Below are 14,173 nucleotides of genomic sequence, written 5' to 3'. Positions count from 1 at the left end.
CCTTCAAATATATTTTCTACTATAGAAAATCAAAACAGAATACTAGCTCTTACAACTATCAAGCACTCACCTGAATTACTCACTTTTCTTCCTCAACCATTACTAGAAAATGCAAGATGTTTTTTTAATTTTTGTATCCTGAGATGACCATTGAATACAACTGATGCAGTGTGTCAGTCCAGTAAGACATCAGTATTTGACCACGCAGGTGATTTTAATTCTTCAGAAGCTTTGTAGAAATTTGAAGAAGATTTTATTTTACACGTGTCTGTGGCCCAAGCATGTATTTTGACCCTATGAGTACTAACACAGTAGACTTTGCCAAGGCAGTGATAACTTCAAGTGAAAAGAACACCTATAATGAAGAGATTCAGAATTCAAAACCAAAACAGTTTACCACAGTTCATTGTTTGTGCATCTTTAATACCTTCTCCAGCATTCTTTGCAAAATGTTGGGTTTGCCCTGGATACATCTTAATTTGTCCTAGACAGTACTCCTAAGAACACCAGTAAGTATTGACAGACACCACACAGAGTGTTTCATGTTTCACAAGGTACATCCCTTTATTATTGTAATCACAAAACCATGATTTTGTACAGGAATGTTTAAGTGAACATTAATCAATGCAATTACATTTGTTTCATAAAGATCAGGTAAACATACTACAGAACATTGTGTTGTAGAGAACAAAAATATCAGCTTTCTGGCCTTGCAGTGCACATTTTAGTGCAAGTATTAAGACAAAATAGTGTTCAATTCAGCAATGTATTGCAGAACATCATGCCACAGTCCACTTCAAAGAGGGTCAGGACATGCAGCTTGTTAATAAAATGCTGTGGTATATAAAAAAAGCCACATGTTAATTCATAAAATATATAGTGGTTTATTTGGATGATTTAAAGTGATTTCACTGTGGAATTTAGTTTTATCCAGGACAAACATCCAGAGTGTCTTGCCATTTGGAATATTCTTCTTTTAGGCAATGGCTTTGGCTTCTGGTAGGAATGCCTCCCAGTATTTAATTAGCTTGAAGAGAAGGGAAAATCAATCATTAGGTACTAAATGTTGAAAACCACAATGCATACCTACCTCCTCTTGCAGTAAACTAGCCTCAATGAGACAAAGTAAGAACGTGGGTACTTATTCGTTGATATTTTTACATAGTGCAAGAAAAAACACAAGTAAGAAATACACAAATCTGCTCATAACTATAGATACGTTGCCACGTGTTGAACACAATGCTATAGAATAAAATGATACAGATTTTTTTTTTTAAGATCAGTCACTTATTTTTACCACTAAAGATACTGCTTTTCCAGGTTTTTTAAATTAAACAAAGCTGGAGGGTTCTATTCCTGCCATGAGCAGAAGAAAGAGCCTGGACTTTTTCTAGTAACTAGACTTACTTCTCAGACACTGAAAACTGTTTTAACGCTTTCCAATATTCAATAATATTCTGTACTTTTTAAAAAGAGCAATAAACATTTAAGAATCCAAGTCTCTTCAGCAAGTGTAAATACATACTGATTACAATTTACTCCAATCTCTAAGTAAAAGTACTAATTCAGTTGGAGAAGATAACAAGACCCTCTGCTTGCCCATATCCCTAAGGGAACTTCTCCATTGCTTCCTTGAATTACAGTTCTGCATGGGCTGGGAAACTGCAATCATCATGTAATTCACCAATACAGTACAATCTATTAGCTCTTAGTGTTTTAGAAACAGTTGTGCTCAAAGCACATATTTTTCTAACTAACCTAATACAGAATGTATTATTTATTAACTTATACAAAGCTTAAAATTTATCTTACCTGCTGTTGTGTTTGCACTAACGACTCTAAGTACTCGATAATAACAGTTTTAAAGTCTTTCACTCGTTCCTTCTGTTAATAAATAAATTTTGGCGTATTAACTTCTTTACAAGTAAAATTTGTAATGTCAATATTATGTACAGTAGAACTGTCATTTACGTGGAAAAAAATTATACATGCCTCAAATCTTCCCACTTCCTTGCGAATGGTTTTGGAGATCTGTTCAAAATCTTTTTCCCCTTGCTGAACTTTTGTCTCCCACTGGCAAAGGAAAGACATACAGAGGTAAGATTTTGTGTTATCCATTCAGTCTACCTGTAATTTTTTTAGCATACTAATAGTCACTTAAGAGCTAAAAGGACCTATTTGATTGTTTTGGCCTATTTAAAATAAAATCTTACAATAAAAATGTCAGATTTGTGTTATGGATGTCACTAGATCAGTTACAACAAAGGTATCTTTAAGACAATGTTATCTGTAGATAAAATGTAAAAATATCTTAGTACTGCTATTAAGAACATTTAACAACATTTTAAAAAATTCTTTAGAAAACAAAATGGATCTTGAAGGCTTTAACTACTATTCCCTTTACAAACTTCATACAAAGGGACCTAAACCTATCTAATCAAGCTTGGAAGAGTCTCAAGTTAGTTCCCCATTCCAGAAGAGATGGAACTTTCCTAATTCCAGAAGAGATGAGTAAACCTTCATCTCTGCCTCTGGTGAAGTATTTGATTATCACTATAATATTTCTGTTACAAATGACAAGCCTTGAGGATGTGTTCATCTGCTTTCCAAAGCACAAGCCTTCTTTTTCAGTGGCAACTGTTTTCACAGAAAGCTGGACTAGAAACGTTACTGCAGGTAAGAAGATCACTAGAGGAAAAATTCAGAGGAAAAGATGTTTCTTATGGGCTTATGCCACATTGGGAACATTGTATTTGTGTAACAATATATAACACCAGATTGTTTCTCCTAGTTTCCATGAAAAGAGAGATCATCAGCATCTACATGGCCCTGTAACTGTTTTTACACACCTATTACATTGTTAAATTTAAGATGATTGTGTAGATAAAATGAGAGCCCCACTGCAGGCGAGCAGTTCTTTGAAATGCAACCGTATCTGTTAATCTCAACATATTAACTGAGAGCAAATACATTCAGTTACATTTATCTTAATCAGAAAAAAACAGCAGGGAAACAACATGCTTCAATGTAGCATCTTGCTGGCAGCAATCCAGTGGAGCTACTTATTTCACAAAAGCATTTTGTGATGCAGCGTCAAGTTTCCACTGGGGTATGAGATAAACATTATCTATGTTCCAATAATTATCTCCATATTTATATTTTTCGTATATATTTATTCACAGTTCCCTGACTGCCCTTAAAGATATATATGAAGCTTTTTAGTAAGTCACAATAGTATTTTCTTCATGGAAGATCAGCCTGAACAGTAAGCTAGTAACTGAAATTGTACAAAACACAGCTGAGGACAAGTAGATTAGGATTGCCCATACCTTCCTTCCTTGTCAAACAGAGATGCCTGACGTTTCTGTGAAAGCTTCTACAGGCCTAATGAATTCAACATTTCAGTTTTATCATGCCCAGGTCCTATGTGAATTATCATTGGGTAAGAGTTTGCCATTTTATAGTATCTGACAAGGAGAAATTTCTCATTCAATAAGGTATCTCTAGAACCATCCATTGACCCTTTATCCACAAAAAACGACTGAGTCATGGATAATGCTCAAACTGCTTAGGCTTCCACTTTGCAATTCCTCTGCCAGAGCGTCCACTATTACAGAATTCAGCAATTCTGAACACATTTCAGTGGCAGTGAGAATTTTCCATTGGCACACTTAAACTGTGGGTTTACTAAAAATGTTCTCTAGCTATCCAATTATGCAGGAAAAGAATTCCTTGAGAAGAAAACAATTGCTTTAATATTGGGACTGGGAAACGACCACTATTTCCCACTACTAATCAGGAAATTTATAGTGCATGGTGACATCAGTAGAGGCAACCGACAAGAATGTGGTCTCACAAGAGTAATTGTACGGTTTCTCAGTAAACAAAGGACTTCTTTAAGGAAAAGAAAATCAAGTTAATGAGTAATTTAAATACTGTATGTATCAAAGGGCAAAAAGAACAAAGGAGCATGTGGTTAGTGACCAATGACGAAGCCAAACAAAGCAACGGTGTAAAAGAGCTTGAAATCTGCAATAACATTCTTCCATTATTTAATGGGAGAGCACTAGAGCATACTCAGAATGCATTAGTGTTAAATAATTAAGTTGTCCTACCTCTTCAATTTCCTTAGTGAAGCATGTTAGAAAAAGTGTATAAATTATGACACTTCAACATGTTAATTTATTTTTACTGAAATTACACCATATATACATGCACATATATATGGGTAGAAAAGCTGCATATTTAAGCAAAACATTAGAATAGCTCTCTATTAGTTGTCTTTGCTGGATTTACCCAAGTCATCTTAGCTTTAGAAAAACCAAGAAATTCTCCTCTGCCTATCCAAGTGAGCTGTTAGCAGTTAAAAGCACCAACCTGTCCATGTTCCCTCCCTCCCATCTCCCAGACTCTGTAGAGACAGCATTAACTGTCTTACAATGAGTAAAAACTGCACACATTTAGTGTTTTAAGTAAATTTCCTTTAAAAATTTCAGTAAATATGGGAAAGTAAGTGATTTGTAAACAAAAATGGTATAAAGCAGCATTAATGCAGAATGAATGAGCCAATGCAGAAAGTCTGACCTCCAAAATAATGTTTGATAACATTACCTCTTTTATCTCATCTTTAGCTTGCTGTAATTTATCAGGTTTGTTGGCTAGTTGGAGCTTAGCTTCGGCTTCACGTTTTTTTTGTAAAGTGACCTGAGCATCTTGCCACTTCTGCCAGCATTTCATTCGATGGTCAAACACACCCTGTGAGAACAGACAAACTTATTGAACAACTGGAATGGTTAGGCCTATCTGAATTCCAGTAGGAAAAAAATAATTCTAGGATAAAGCTGAAACAAGTACTGTACTTGTTTCATGTATTGTATTTGTTACATATACTATACATAGGAACCTTAGTGTGTCTACCATGTATTGCATTTCACTTGACATCATGCTTGCACAGTTCAGTACCTTCCACAAATGACAGGCTGTTCAAGAAGCCTTTTCAGAGCAGACACTTCAGTGCTCCAAATCATTTAATGCCCCTCATTTTAAAAAAACACTACCAAAGCAACCATATGAAGTGCTCTATTATGCAGACAATTCTCTAACTGCAGATACTAGCAAACTGTTCATGCATCTGTATTACATGCATTTGCAGCAACACATGCATGTTAGCAACAGACTAAGGGAGCACAAGCAAAGTACACATATGAAAAAAAAAAAAAGAGAAACAAAGTCAAAAGAAAAATGTACTTCCAATAACCTGGTAAGTTCAAAGGTATTTCTGGAAGGAATTCAGAGATACCTGTTCTCATGTCTAAACCTAATCATGCTGTGCAGCACAGCTTACACTTAAATTGAATATTTTCCTTAATGAGATGTAGATCCACAAATTGAGTTTTTTTCTTATTTAAAGACATTACTGGCCATCTGCTAAATACAGAATACCAAATTAGGTTCTTCTATATTTATGTATGCTTACTGTAACAGTAAGTAATCTGAAATAAACAGGTGCTGTATGCTTAGACACAGTACAGTATCCCCAAATACTGTACACAATCAATACTGCTCAAAGTAGATTTGCATTATTTTGGATCTAACCACTCCATTCACATCTTTGATCACAGCCATTTTTATCATTGGAATAACTCACGAATGCTTTCACTTTATCCCACCAGAACATCAGGCAAACACTATGAGCAAATGCACACATTCATTTACCCTAAACTTATATGTTGAGGAATGTGACTTTAAATGCTAAATCAGTATTTTTCCTAGTAGTACTCACTTTTACTGCAGCAATCAGACGAATGTAATCACCAAGCAGTTCAGAGAACACGTAGAAATCAGCAAAAGCTTGTTCTTGATGCAACTGATCTATCTTCTCCTCAACCTCTGCAAGCTGAGACAAAGCTCTAGATAGAGCAGTGTGGTCCTCCGAGTTACCTAACATGGCAGCACTTTTAGCAAAGGCAGCGGTGTTGGCTGAAAGCTCTGAAACACAGGAGTAATGTTCAGCATGATTTAGTTAATTGTATTACTCTGCAGAATAAATCAGTGGAGCAGAGGTTTAACTTCACCAACTGAAATGAAGGTAAAGATCACAGTAAGATACACAAGGACATCAAAATGAAACCACATTTAGGAGAAAGACTCCTGTGCAAAGAAACCTCTCAGTCAGTAAATGCTTTGCCAAATCTGTTAATGGTATGCTTACTCTGTTCAGCAAAAGATATGAAAAAAAAAAGTCACTTCAGTATTATCCAATTTCCTACTTCAGAGAAAATGCAAACTGACAAAACAAAAGCAAAGTCACCTACAGAGCAAATTTTCAAAACAATTTTAACAGGTTTACAGCATGTATTTTCCATTTAGTTCAGCAGAGAAACAAAACCAATCCTTTCACAAAATCACCACTCCCATGAGTGGAATTTATTTCTGTTGGGCTGTTTATTGACTCTAAGTAACTTTTACATGTGCATACTATAATGTATTGTCACATTCTGATATGCCTTCAAATAAAAAACCAAAGCTCAGATATCATCAGTACCTCTGGAAGTGAAGTTTTGAGCTTATTTATTAACAAATACTGGTGCAATTGTCTCAAATCCCATGTAAGTAATCCTGTACAAAGTTTAGTACCATGAAGGACCTTTGAACAAATGTTTGGTACAAATGACTTCAGGTCAGTTTGCAATTTTGCTGCTCCTGCAGAACCATCAGAACACCAGAAGTGACTGCAGAAGGAAGCTGTCTTCAGATATTTAAAACCTTAACAACTTGAACACAACTCTTAGAAAAAACCCAATGATCCAACACTTCTTCAAATCTGTAAGTTGTCAAATCAACCGTAAACAAAGATTTCCACTTTCCATTACTTCTTAAATACTCCTTAGCCTTGAGGATAGGTGGCTAAAGATATTTTTACTGCAGAGAGTAATTTTTGATTAGAATTATGAGAAAGCTACTTACGACATTTTCACATACTTCTGGAAACACTCAAAGGTAACACCATATTTTAACACACTACAATATTGTCAGAAAGCACAATTATGGTCTTCTTGAGCTACAAATTCATAATTGTGACTTGTTTAGGGTTTTGTCTGGTTTGGTTTGGTTTTTATTATGTTTGGTTTTTTTAAATAATCTGATAGAAACCCATCTCTGACAAAAAGCAGCACAGGTTATTAAAACATAAACTTAGAGGTTTTGCTTCTATTTAAACTAAGCAAACAAAAAGCTGATATTCTGTGACTACTTATCTTCTCAGAAAAGTTTACCTTAACAGTAGCTTGAGGGTATATCATTATGCAGACTAAATTAGAATAAGATATTCCCATGGAAGCATTTAAACTCAGTTAACAGAGCAACACTAAACCAAAAGACGTTTAGGTGGATTTAGGCAGCCACTTTTTGTTCAGAAAGAAATTACTCTTGCCATGAGACCTAAAAATAAATTTATGGATGTCTACTGTAGTAGAATCACTTGCTAGGTGTGATAATGACACTGTGCAAGGGAAAAAAAATATATGCTAGATCATTATAGTGATTCTAGGAATGTCAGATGGTTAAATTTAAAATTAAAGACAGGTATACAAAAATAATAGAGCAGTTTAAAATAGAAGATACAAGTAGAAAATTTTTGCACTAAAATACATTGTATAACTATTTTAGTTAAGAGTTCTGACATGCTGAGCTCTTGTTTCATCACCATTTCTTAAGGTTCATGTAAAAGTAAAGTTACCTTTTCTGTGGCAGACTAATGCTTCAACACTGGCATGAAGCTTCCTAAGCTGCTGATCCAGATTCTCAAATTGCTGCTGTTTTTCTTCAAACCACTGACAAAAGATGAAAGAGTCAAGCATTACAAATCATATTACCAAAAACATTTCTGGTTCTAAAGAAGCAAATTATCCAGGTACTTTCAGGGTGGTCAACTGATACAGCTAAGAATTCAAGCCAATAAGGAAATTAATAACCCATTTTCTACTTCTACAGCTTTAAAATGCAATTGTTGAGGCTCATTAATTCATCTCATTATTCAAGCCGAAAAATCAGCTCTTACTGCATCCGATTCATTCATCTTGATTGTCATTTTGTTGACAGCGTCGGCAGCCTTGTTCACCATTCTCAATATTCCTGCTCCACTCAGAGCCTGGGTGTTAACTGCTCTCGGCAGCTGGAATTGAATGACAAATAAGGGCAAAGAGACTGGTTAAAAGGATGGAGGTTTAACTGGGCACAAGGGGGAAAGAAAAGGATATAGTGTTTTCTTTAGTCCTATGTGTTTCAATATAGTGGAATCTAATTTCTCAAATCTACTACTTCTACATTCTCAAGAGGAAAACTTAAAAATATAGACTATTTACTTTTCTTCTACATCTTTACATTTAAATGGAACAAACAAACCACTTGTCCAAAGCTGTTATGAACTAGCCAAATGTCCTAAATGGCCACCTATATGCTACAATGAACAAACTGCCACGACAAGAACAGAAAAACTTAGATTTGTAACAAATTAGACAAAGGAAATTCTGTTACACACTTAATTGTAATGCAATACATGCACGGCATGCTTATAACAAAAGGTTGATGACTTTTTACTTTTCAATATAAGGCTATAAATGTACCTCAAGTATGTTGTCAGCTTAGGTACTGAGAAACACTTGGAGTTAAATTAACAAACTTTAAATTTAATTGTTATTATTATTCAGGCTAGACTGTAAATGCTATACAAGGTGGCCCCTATGTCAGACCATTTACCCTTCATGTGATGTTTTGTCTGTCAGCAGCATTGACAAACCCACTGTAAGTTATCTATTGATGCTTTTGTCAGTAGGGAGGCCTCTGTGACTTATAACTAAGATACTGACACTAGCCACAACACAGTTCAGTATTAGAGTGAAACCACTATGCACATTTATAAAGAGATACAATGTATCTTGAACAATGTATTTAATATTGTGAAAGGTACCAGATTAATAGTACAGGGGGCTGAAATCCTTATTCACAAAAATACCTAGCCTGGTCAGCAGCACTGCTAGCATTTTCACGTTATCCTTCCAATATACCTCAAGTTGAATTCCTAGAGGCAAGAGAGCTGCTGCCAAGCCAGTTTAATTTTAGATCTTATTTAACAAGCATCAGAACTGAAAAGACCTACTCACTTGAGAAGTCACTATACAGCAAATAGCTTTTTGTCACTAGCACTCTTAAGTTTTACCAGGGCCTGAGGCACACCATTACCTAAGTAGCCTCTGCCATTCTAGCCATGAAGGGCAAGGTCCAACTTGATTTCATATTAATTTAGGGGGTTAGGTCTCAATACAATGTGAATATATTGCTTGGTAAGTTACCATATCTAGAAATAAATAAGACAAGTTAAAGGAACATAAATACCTCAGAACTTTCCAAGAATTGTCTCAAATCTGGATCCTGTAGCAAGGTTGGGTGCTTTACTGTTCGTTGTAGATACCTATAATTTTATAAATTAAAATTTTAGGTAACAGCACAGATTTAAGGTGCCTGACTGAACATAATACAGAGCCATGCACTCCATACCACAAAGTAACATACTAAAGGTTGGGTGGTGTTTCACAATACAGTTCGTTTACACCAGAATCTCCTTAAGGTGGGGCCTGCCATATCTATGTTGCACACTGGTAAAATAATATGCTTCGTATTTTAAACAGCTGAGTGAAGACTTCTTATTAATCTGTTTATGCCAGAAAAAAAATGAACTTGTTTAAACATTTTTGTACACTGCAGTGGACAGGCTTTTTGTTACAGGTAATTGTGGCTGATTTATTTTAAAATTATAGGGAATCTTGGAGAAGTTAGTTGATTCTAGTCTAGGTATAAACTATTTATGTGCTGGATAGACAAGAGTCTTCAATCCATTTAGCTCTCATCCACGCACAAGTACAATTCAATGTAACTCATTCCTTTTTTTTTCTGCACTTCTGCCTAGACCTCCAGTGCAATTTTTTATCCACCCTCCATTTGGTATGTTTACTAGATCCTTATCTGTTTTTTCCTGAAGAAGGTAAGGATTGCAGTTAAACTATTTCACACATTAGGTTGCTCAACTTTTTTCCCTTGTTCCATACTCTGTATGAAGTACAAGTTAAGGTTAAGGTGGCAGTATACCAGGGACAGGACCCTTCCCTGACAAAGATACTTTGACAGTATCAGGTGTATATCAGTGCTGGGTGACAGAGATCCAGTATCTCTTGCCAAAATTCAGCAAGACACATCGATGTCATCAATGCACATCATCAGAAGCCCATTTTACTTTCAAGTGATTGAAGGCCTCTTCACCTGCCTTCCTGCCCAACAGCTGATTTGCTATGGAATAAATACATTACTGTAATCATCTTAATTTTTTCAACTCAAAATGTCTACACAAGATGGTAATGGTAGTTTTACTTACTGAATCCCTGCAATCTTTATTTTAAGCCTGAAACAAGTCAGCCATAATCATTTTTATGAATAGGGCTACTCTTCCTGTTATTAATGGGAATTAGTACATTTCTACTCAAAAATTTGACAGTCATATACAGTCTCCAGAATTCACTTAAGTACAGATCACCAGTGTTGCAATTACAGAACCCATATAGTATACTGCAAGTAATTCTGAGCCTAAATAAAATTTAGTTAGATACACACATTACCTTTCTAGAGCTGCTCTTCTTTTCTCCACAAATTCAGTAGATGAAGAATCTTCTTTGCCTACTTTAACCTTGGTCATGCCTTGAAGGAAACAGCATCATATTGATTTTATCACAGATAAATCATTAACATAACTGATGTGATTAGAATATAACGCTCACCTAAGTTTACATATTTAAATCAAATTACAGTGAAAAAAACATAGAAACATAGGAACATTAAAAAAATCACCTGCATGCTGCATGGTTTTGTGAAAGTAGACCCATGAAATTAACTAATGTAAACTAACAAGTTCTGAAAATTCTGAACTGAACTGCATGGAGAACAGAATCAGCAGAATAAAATGTATATAGCCCTACAGTGCTTTCTCTGATCAAGACAACAGTGGCAACTAGTTATTGATGTGTCATGGCAGAGGAAATAAATTCAACCTCAGCAACAGAAGAACTTTAAAACAGTCAGACTGAACTCACTATTTGTCATGCTAAAGGTCTAAACTCGGAATTTAGCAACATAAGTCCCATCAAAAAACCATGAAACACTGGACATCAATAATTATTCTTATTTCCTGAGAAACAGGAAAGCTGTTTTATTATACAATCCAGATGTCTGATTTCTAGCTCTAGTATATTTCTTATCTGTTATTTCTGTGTGTTTTTGGCGAAAAGTTTCAAGATTCTGATAATGTTCTCACTGATCTGCCAGGTCAACAGTTCCCTAAGTTCCTCACCCAATCTCCCTCCTGGCCATAGAAGTTTCACACAGTAACCCCTGAAGGACACAAGCAGCAAAGCCTTACAGGAACAAGACTGAATCCTTAACCTCTCAGCCTTAGTTTTACCCTCTTCTACAACATGATGAAAATACATCTGACAAAGACTTTTTTCCAAAAGTATTCTACACAGCATAATGTAACTAAATCCATAAATTTGTCAGTAAAATTGAGTATGCCTTCAAATAGAAGTGATTCAAGTATTCAAGGGAAGTTGAGGTAATTCACATGCCTCGTCTTTTTACATTACAGTATTACTACACAATAATATTTTACTGCAGAAAGAAGGAAATCCTGTGGCTTAATAAAAAAGAGCCTCCATAGATGAATTTTGAACAGAAGTTCATAGCGAAAAACTGAATACACAAACAAATGACCCATATGAGGAATTCCTACCCTGTAATAATGACAATTATTTCTAAATATCTCTCCACATTTTTTTCTCTCCTAACATAAGCCTATTTAAATGCCAGGGCAAAGACTGTTTCTGTAGACCAAGCACTCTTCCTTCACAGGAAAAGATCAATGACATAACAGATTATTTTCTTTAAAAATGAAAATGTGATTTTCATACACACTTATGTAAATAGTGAGACATCTTAATGAATGTCCAATTCCAGTTCACAATTGACTCATTTTTATCCTTTTGTTCCACAGTCAGTAATTAACAGACTTGAATTTGTAGCTAAGATCTAAAATTCCAGGCCCTACTGCTCATCAGCACAATAAAACTGGAGCTTTAAACTCCAGGTGTTACCAACAGTGTAACAGAATTAACAGACCAAGGACTTCTTTACAACACACACTGCATATCACTGAATGTATGACATTATGTATTAAGGCTTTAAACATAAACATGAATAATGCAAAGACTATAATCTTACTTTCAGCTGTTTTCTCAGCTCTCTGCTTTAAGATGCATTATTTTGAAACAGACCAGAATCAACTCCTCCTTTGCTCCAGAACTGGAAATGTACTGACTACATGCTCTTGAGCAGAACTAAGTTAACACTTGTGAAGTTCAACTTTAAAGAGGGAGTTTCATGCTCTTTTGAAAATATTCTAAAGAGTCTGAGTTTTCCCAACCTACCTGTAACTTAAAGTCTCTACACAAGGCTTTGAAGTGCCAGCCAGTGCTTGCTTGCACTGCCGTGTGTCCCACCATTTTACCGTCTTCCAGGTGTACAAATTTTTATGCTGGTTTTGTTCAAGTGGTAGCTGAAATCCAGTCTAAGCTGAATTTGACTGTGATGCAAGCACTACATTTTCATGTAAATGCACACTGTCATAAGTGCCTTAAATTTTGTATCATCCAAAGGACATGATCAGAAACCTCATTCCATTTCCATAAGACCTGTCAGCATTTGGAATTAAACTTATTTTTGTTACAGGAAAAACTGATTATTACAGAATTACCCATAAATTTCAAGAACTACCAAAAATTCAGGTCAAATTTTCAGTCTCACAGGCTAAAAACCACAGTGCTTTTCCACAGAAGTAAAATCATGAATTTTCCAAGCCTCTTGTTGCCCACATTGACTCAATCTGCCTACTCCTACTTACATGAAAAACTGCTGCTCCGATTATCTTTATGGACTAAACTACTGAAAAGAAGTTCTGCCATTGCCTACATATCAAAACAACATTTTAGATTTGAATTACTTATTTATATGAGTAACATAAAAGTCTTTAACAGGCTTTACTGGTTTAAATATTTATCTATTTTGAAAGAACCTCTTCTACTTAGAGATCACAAAACTGAAGATTGTTTTAATGCACCAGGCATGCTTCTTAGCTCCTGGAGAAAGGATCTGACCGTTTAAGGTATTCAACCCAAAAGTTGTTTTTTGCATTAAAACCTTGCAAAATTTTTGAGAGGTTTTGCATTCACCGTGATCAAAAGAAACAAAAAGAAGTATCAGAGATCTGAAGTATGTATGAAGCTCTATATATTGCAAGCAACTGATAACAGCTCAACTTAAAAATAAACTTTCTTTTAACATTCTTGTTTTGGTAGACTAATCAACTCTTGAAGGGCAACAGCAAAGGAAGACTCATAGATAAGAAATACAAGGCCATGCATTAAGAGATAGCCTTCTCATTTTCAACACTAATCTGAGTTTGGAAGAGGCCATTACATATCTTTCTAATTTAACATGAACTTTTAGAAAATACAGAACAGAAAGAATATTTGGACAACCTGAGAAAAAAGAAGTATTTATGCAGAAGAGTAATTTGTATTCAGTACATAAGTGTCAATTTATTGTAACTGCACTTACCTACAATACTTTTTTCTGGAGCTGGAGGCACAATATAACCAATATGCATGTATTTTGTTGCTAATTTGCTGTGCAGGCCAAGAAAATCACTGAATCTTCTTTTAACAGAGAATTCATTTTTGTGGAATATTGAAAGTGATGTCTTAAAAAAAATAAAATCAATGTGAATTACTGATCCATCTCAGCTACAATACAAAGTATTGACAAATTTTTGTTGCACCACCTACCTTTGTTGTTACTCTGTATGCCATATAAGCATTCATGCCATCTCCTGTAAGAAAATTAAAATACTTATCCCAGGGCAAGGTAGTGAAATCCTGCCATACACTTTTCAGTCCAAAAAATACATTAAATAGATTTCCATTGAGATACTAAAAATTGCCAAAGGAAAACTAAAGAGGAAATCATGCTAAAATCTAAGAATAGTCTTCAAGGAATAAGACAGTCTACAATGTGA

At 35.1% G+C, this 14,173-nt stretch overlaps 1 protein-coding gene across 1 annotated transcript in view; it reads right to left on the bottom strand.

The window, feature by feature from the left end:
* Positions 1–538: 538 nt before the first annotated feature.
* The window catches only part of SNX2 (sorting nexin 2), a 29,623-nt gene continuing 15,988 nt past the window's right edge, over positions 539–14,173 (bottom strand). Inside the window, exons 5-15 of the mRNA XM_059873205.1 lie at positions 13,944–13,987; positions 13,717–13,858; positions 10,668–10,746; positions 9,394–9,469; positions 8,060–8,173; positions 7,739–7,832; positions 5,783–5,988; positions 4,612–4,755; positions 1,993–2,073; positions 1,813–1,884; positions 539–1,027 (exon numbers count right to left, since the gene is read on the bottom strand). Coding sequence (XP_059729188.1) covers positions 977–1,027; positions 1,813–1,884; positions 1,993–2,073; positions 4,612–4,755; positions 5,783–5,988; positions 7,739–7,832; positions 8,060–8,173; positions 9,394–9,469; positions 10,668–10,746; positions 13,717–13,858; positions 13,944–13,987 — 1,103 coding nt within the window. The 3' untranslated portion in view covers positions 539–976. The remainder of the gene's footprint in view (positions 1,028–1,812; positions 1,885–1,992; positions 2,074–4,611; positions 4,756–5,782; positions 5,989–7,738; positions 7,833–8,059; positions 8,174–9,393; positions 9,470–10,667; positions 10,747–13,716; positions 13,859–13,943; positions 13,988–14,173) is intronic.

This window comes from Haemorhous mexicanus, chromosome Z (assembly GCF_027477595.1).
Source record: "Haemorhous mexicanus isolate bHaeMex1 chromosome Z, bHaeMex1.pri, whole genome shotgun sequence".
NCBI classification, from domain to species: Eukaryota; Metazoa; Chordata; class Aves; order Passeriformes; family Fringillidae; genus Haemorhous; species Haemorhous mexicanus.
Note: the sequence above shows the minus strand (reverse complement) of the source record. Positions and strands in the feature narration are given on the sequence as shown.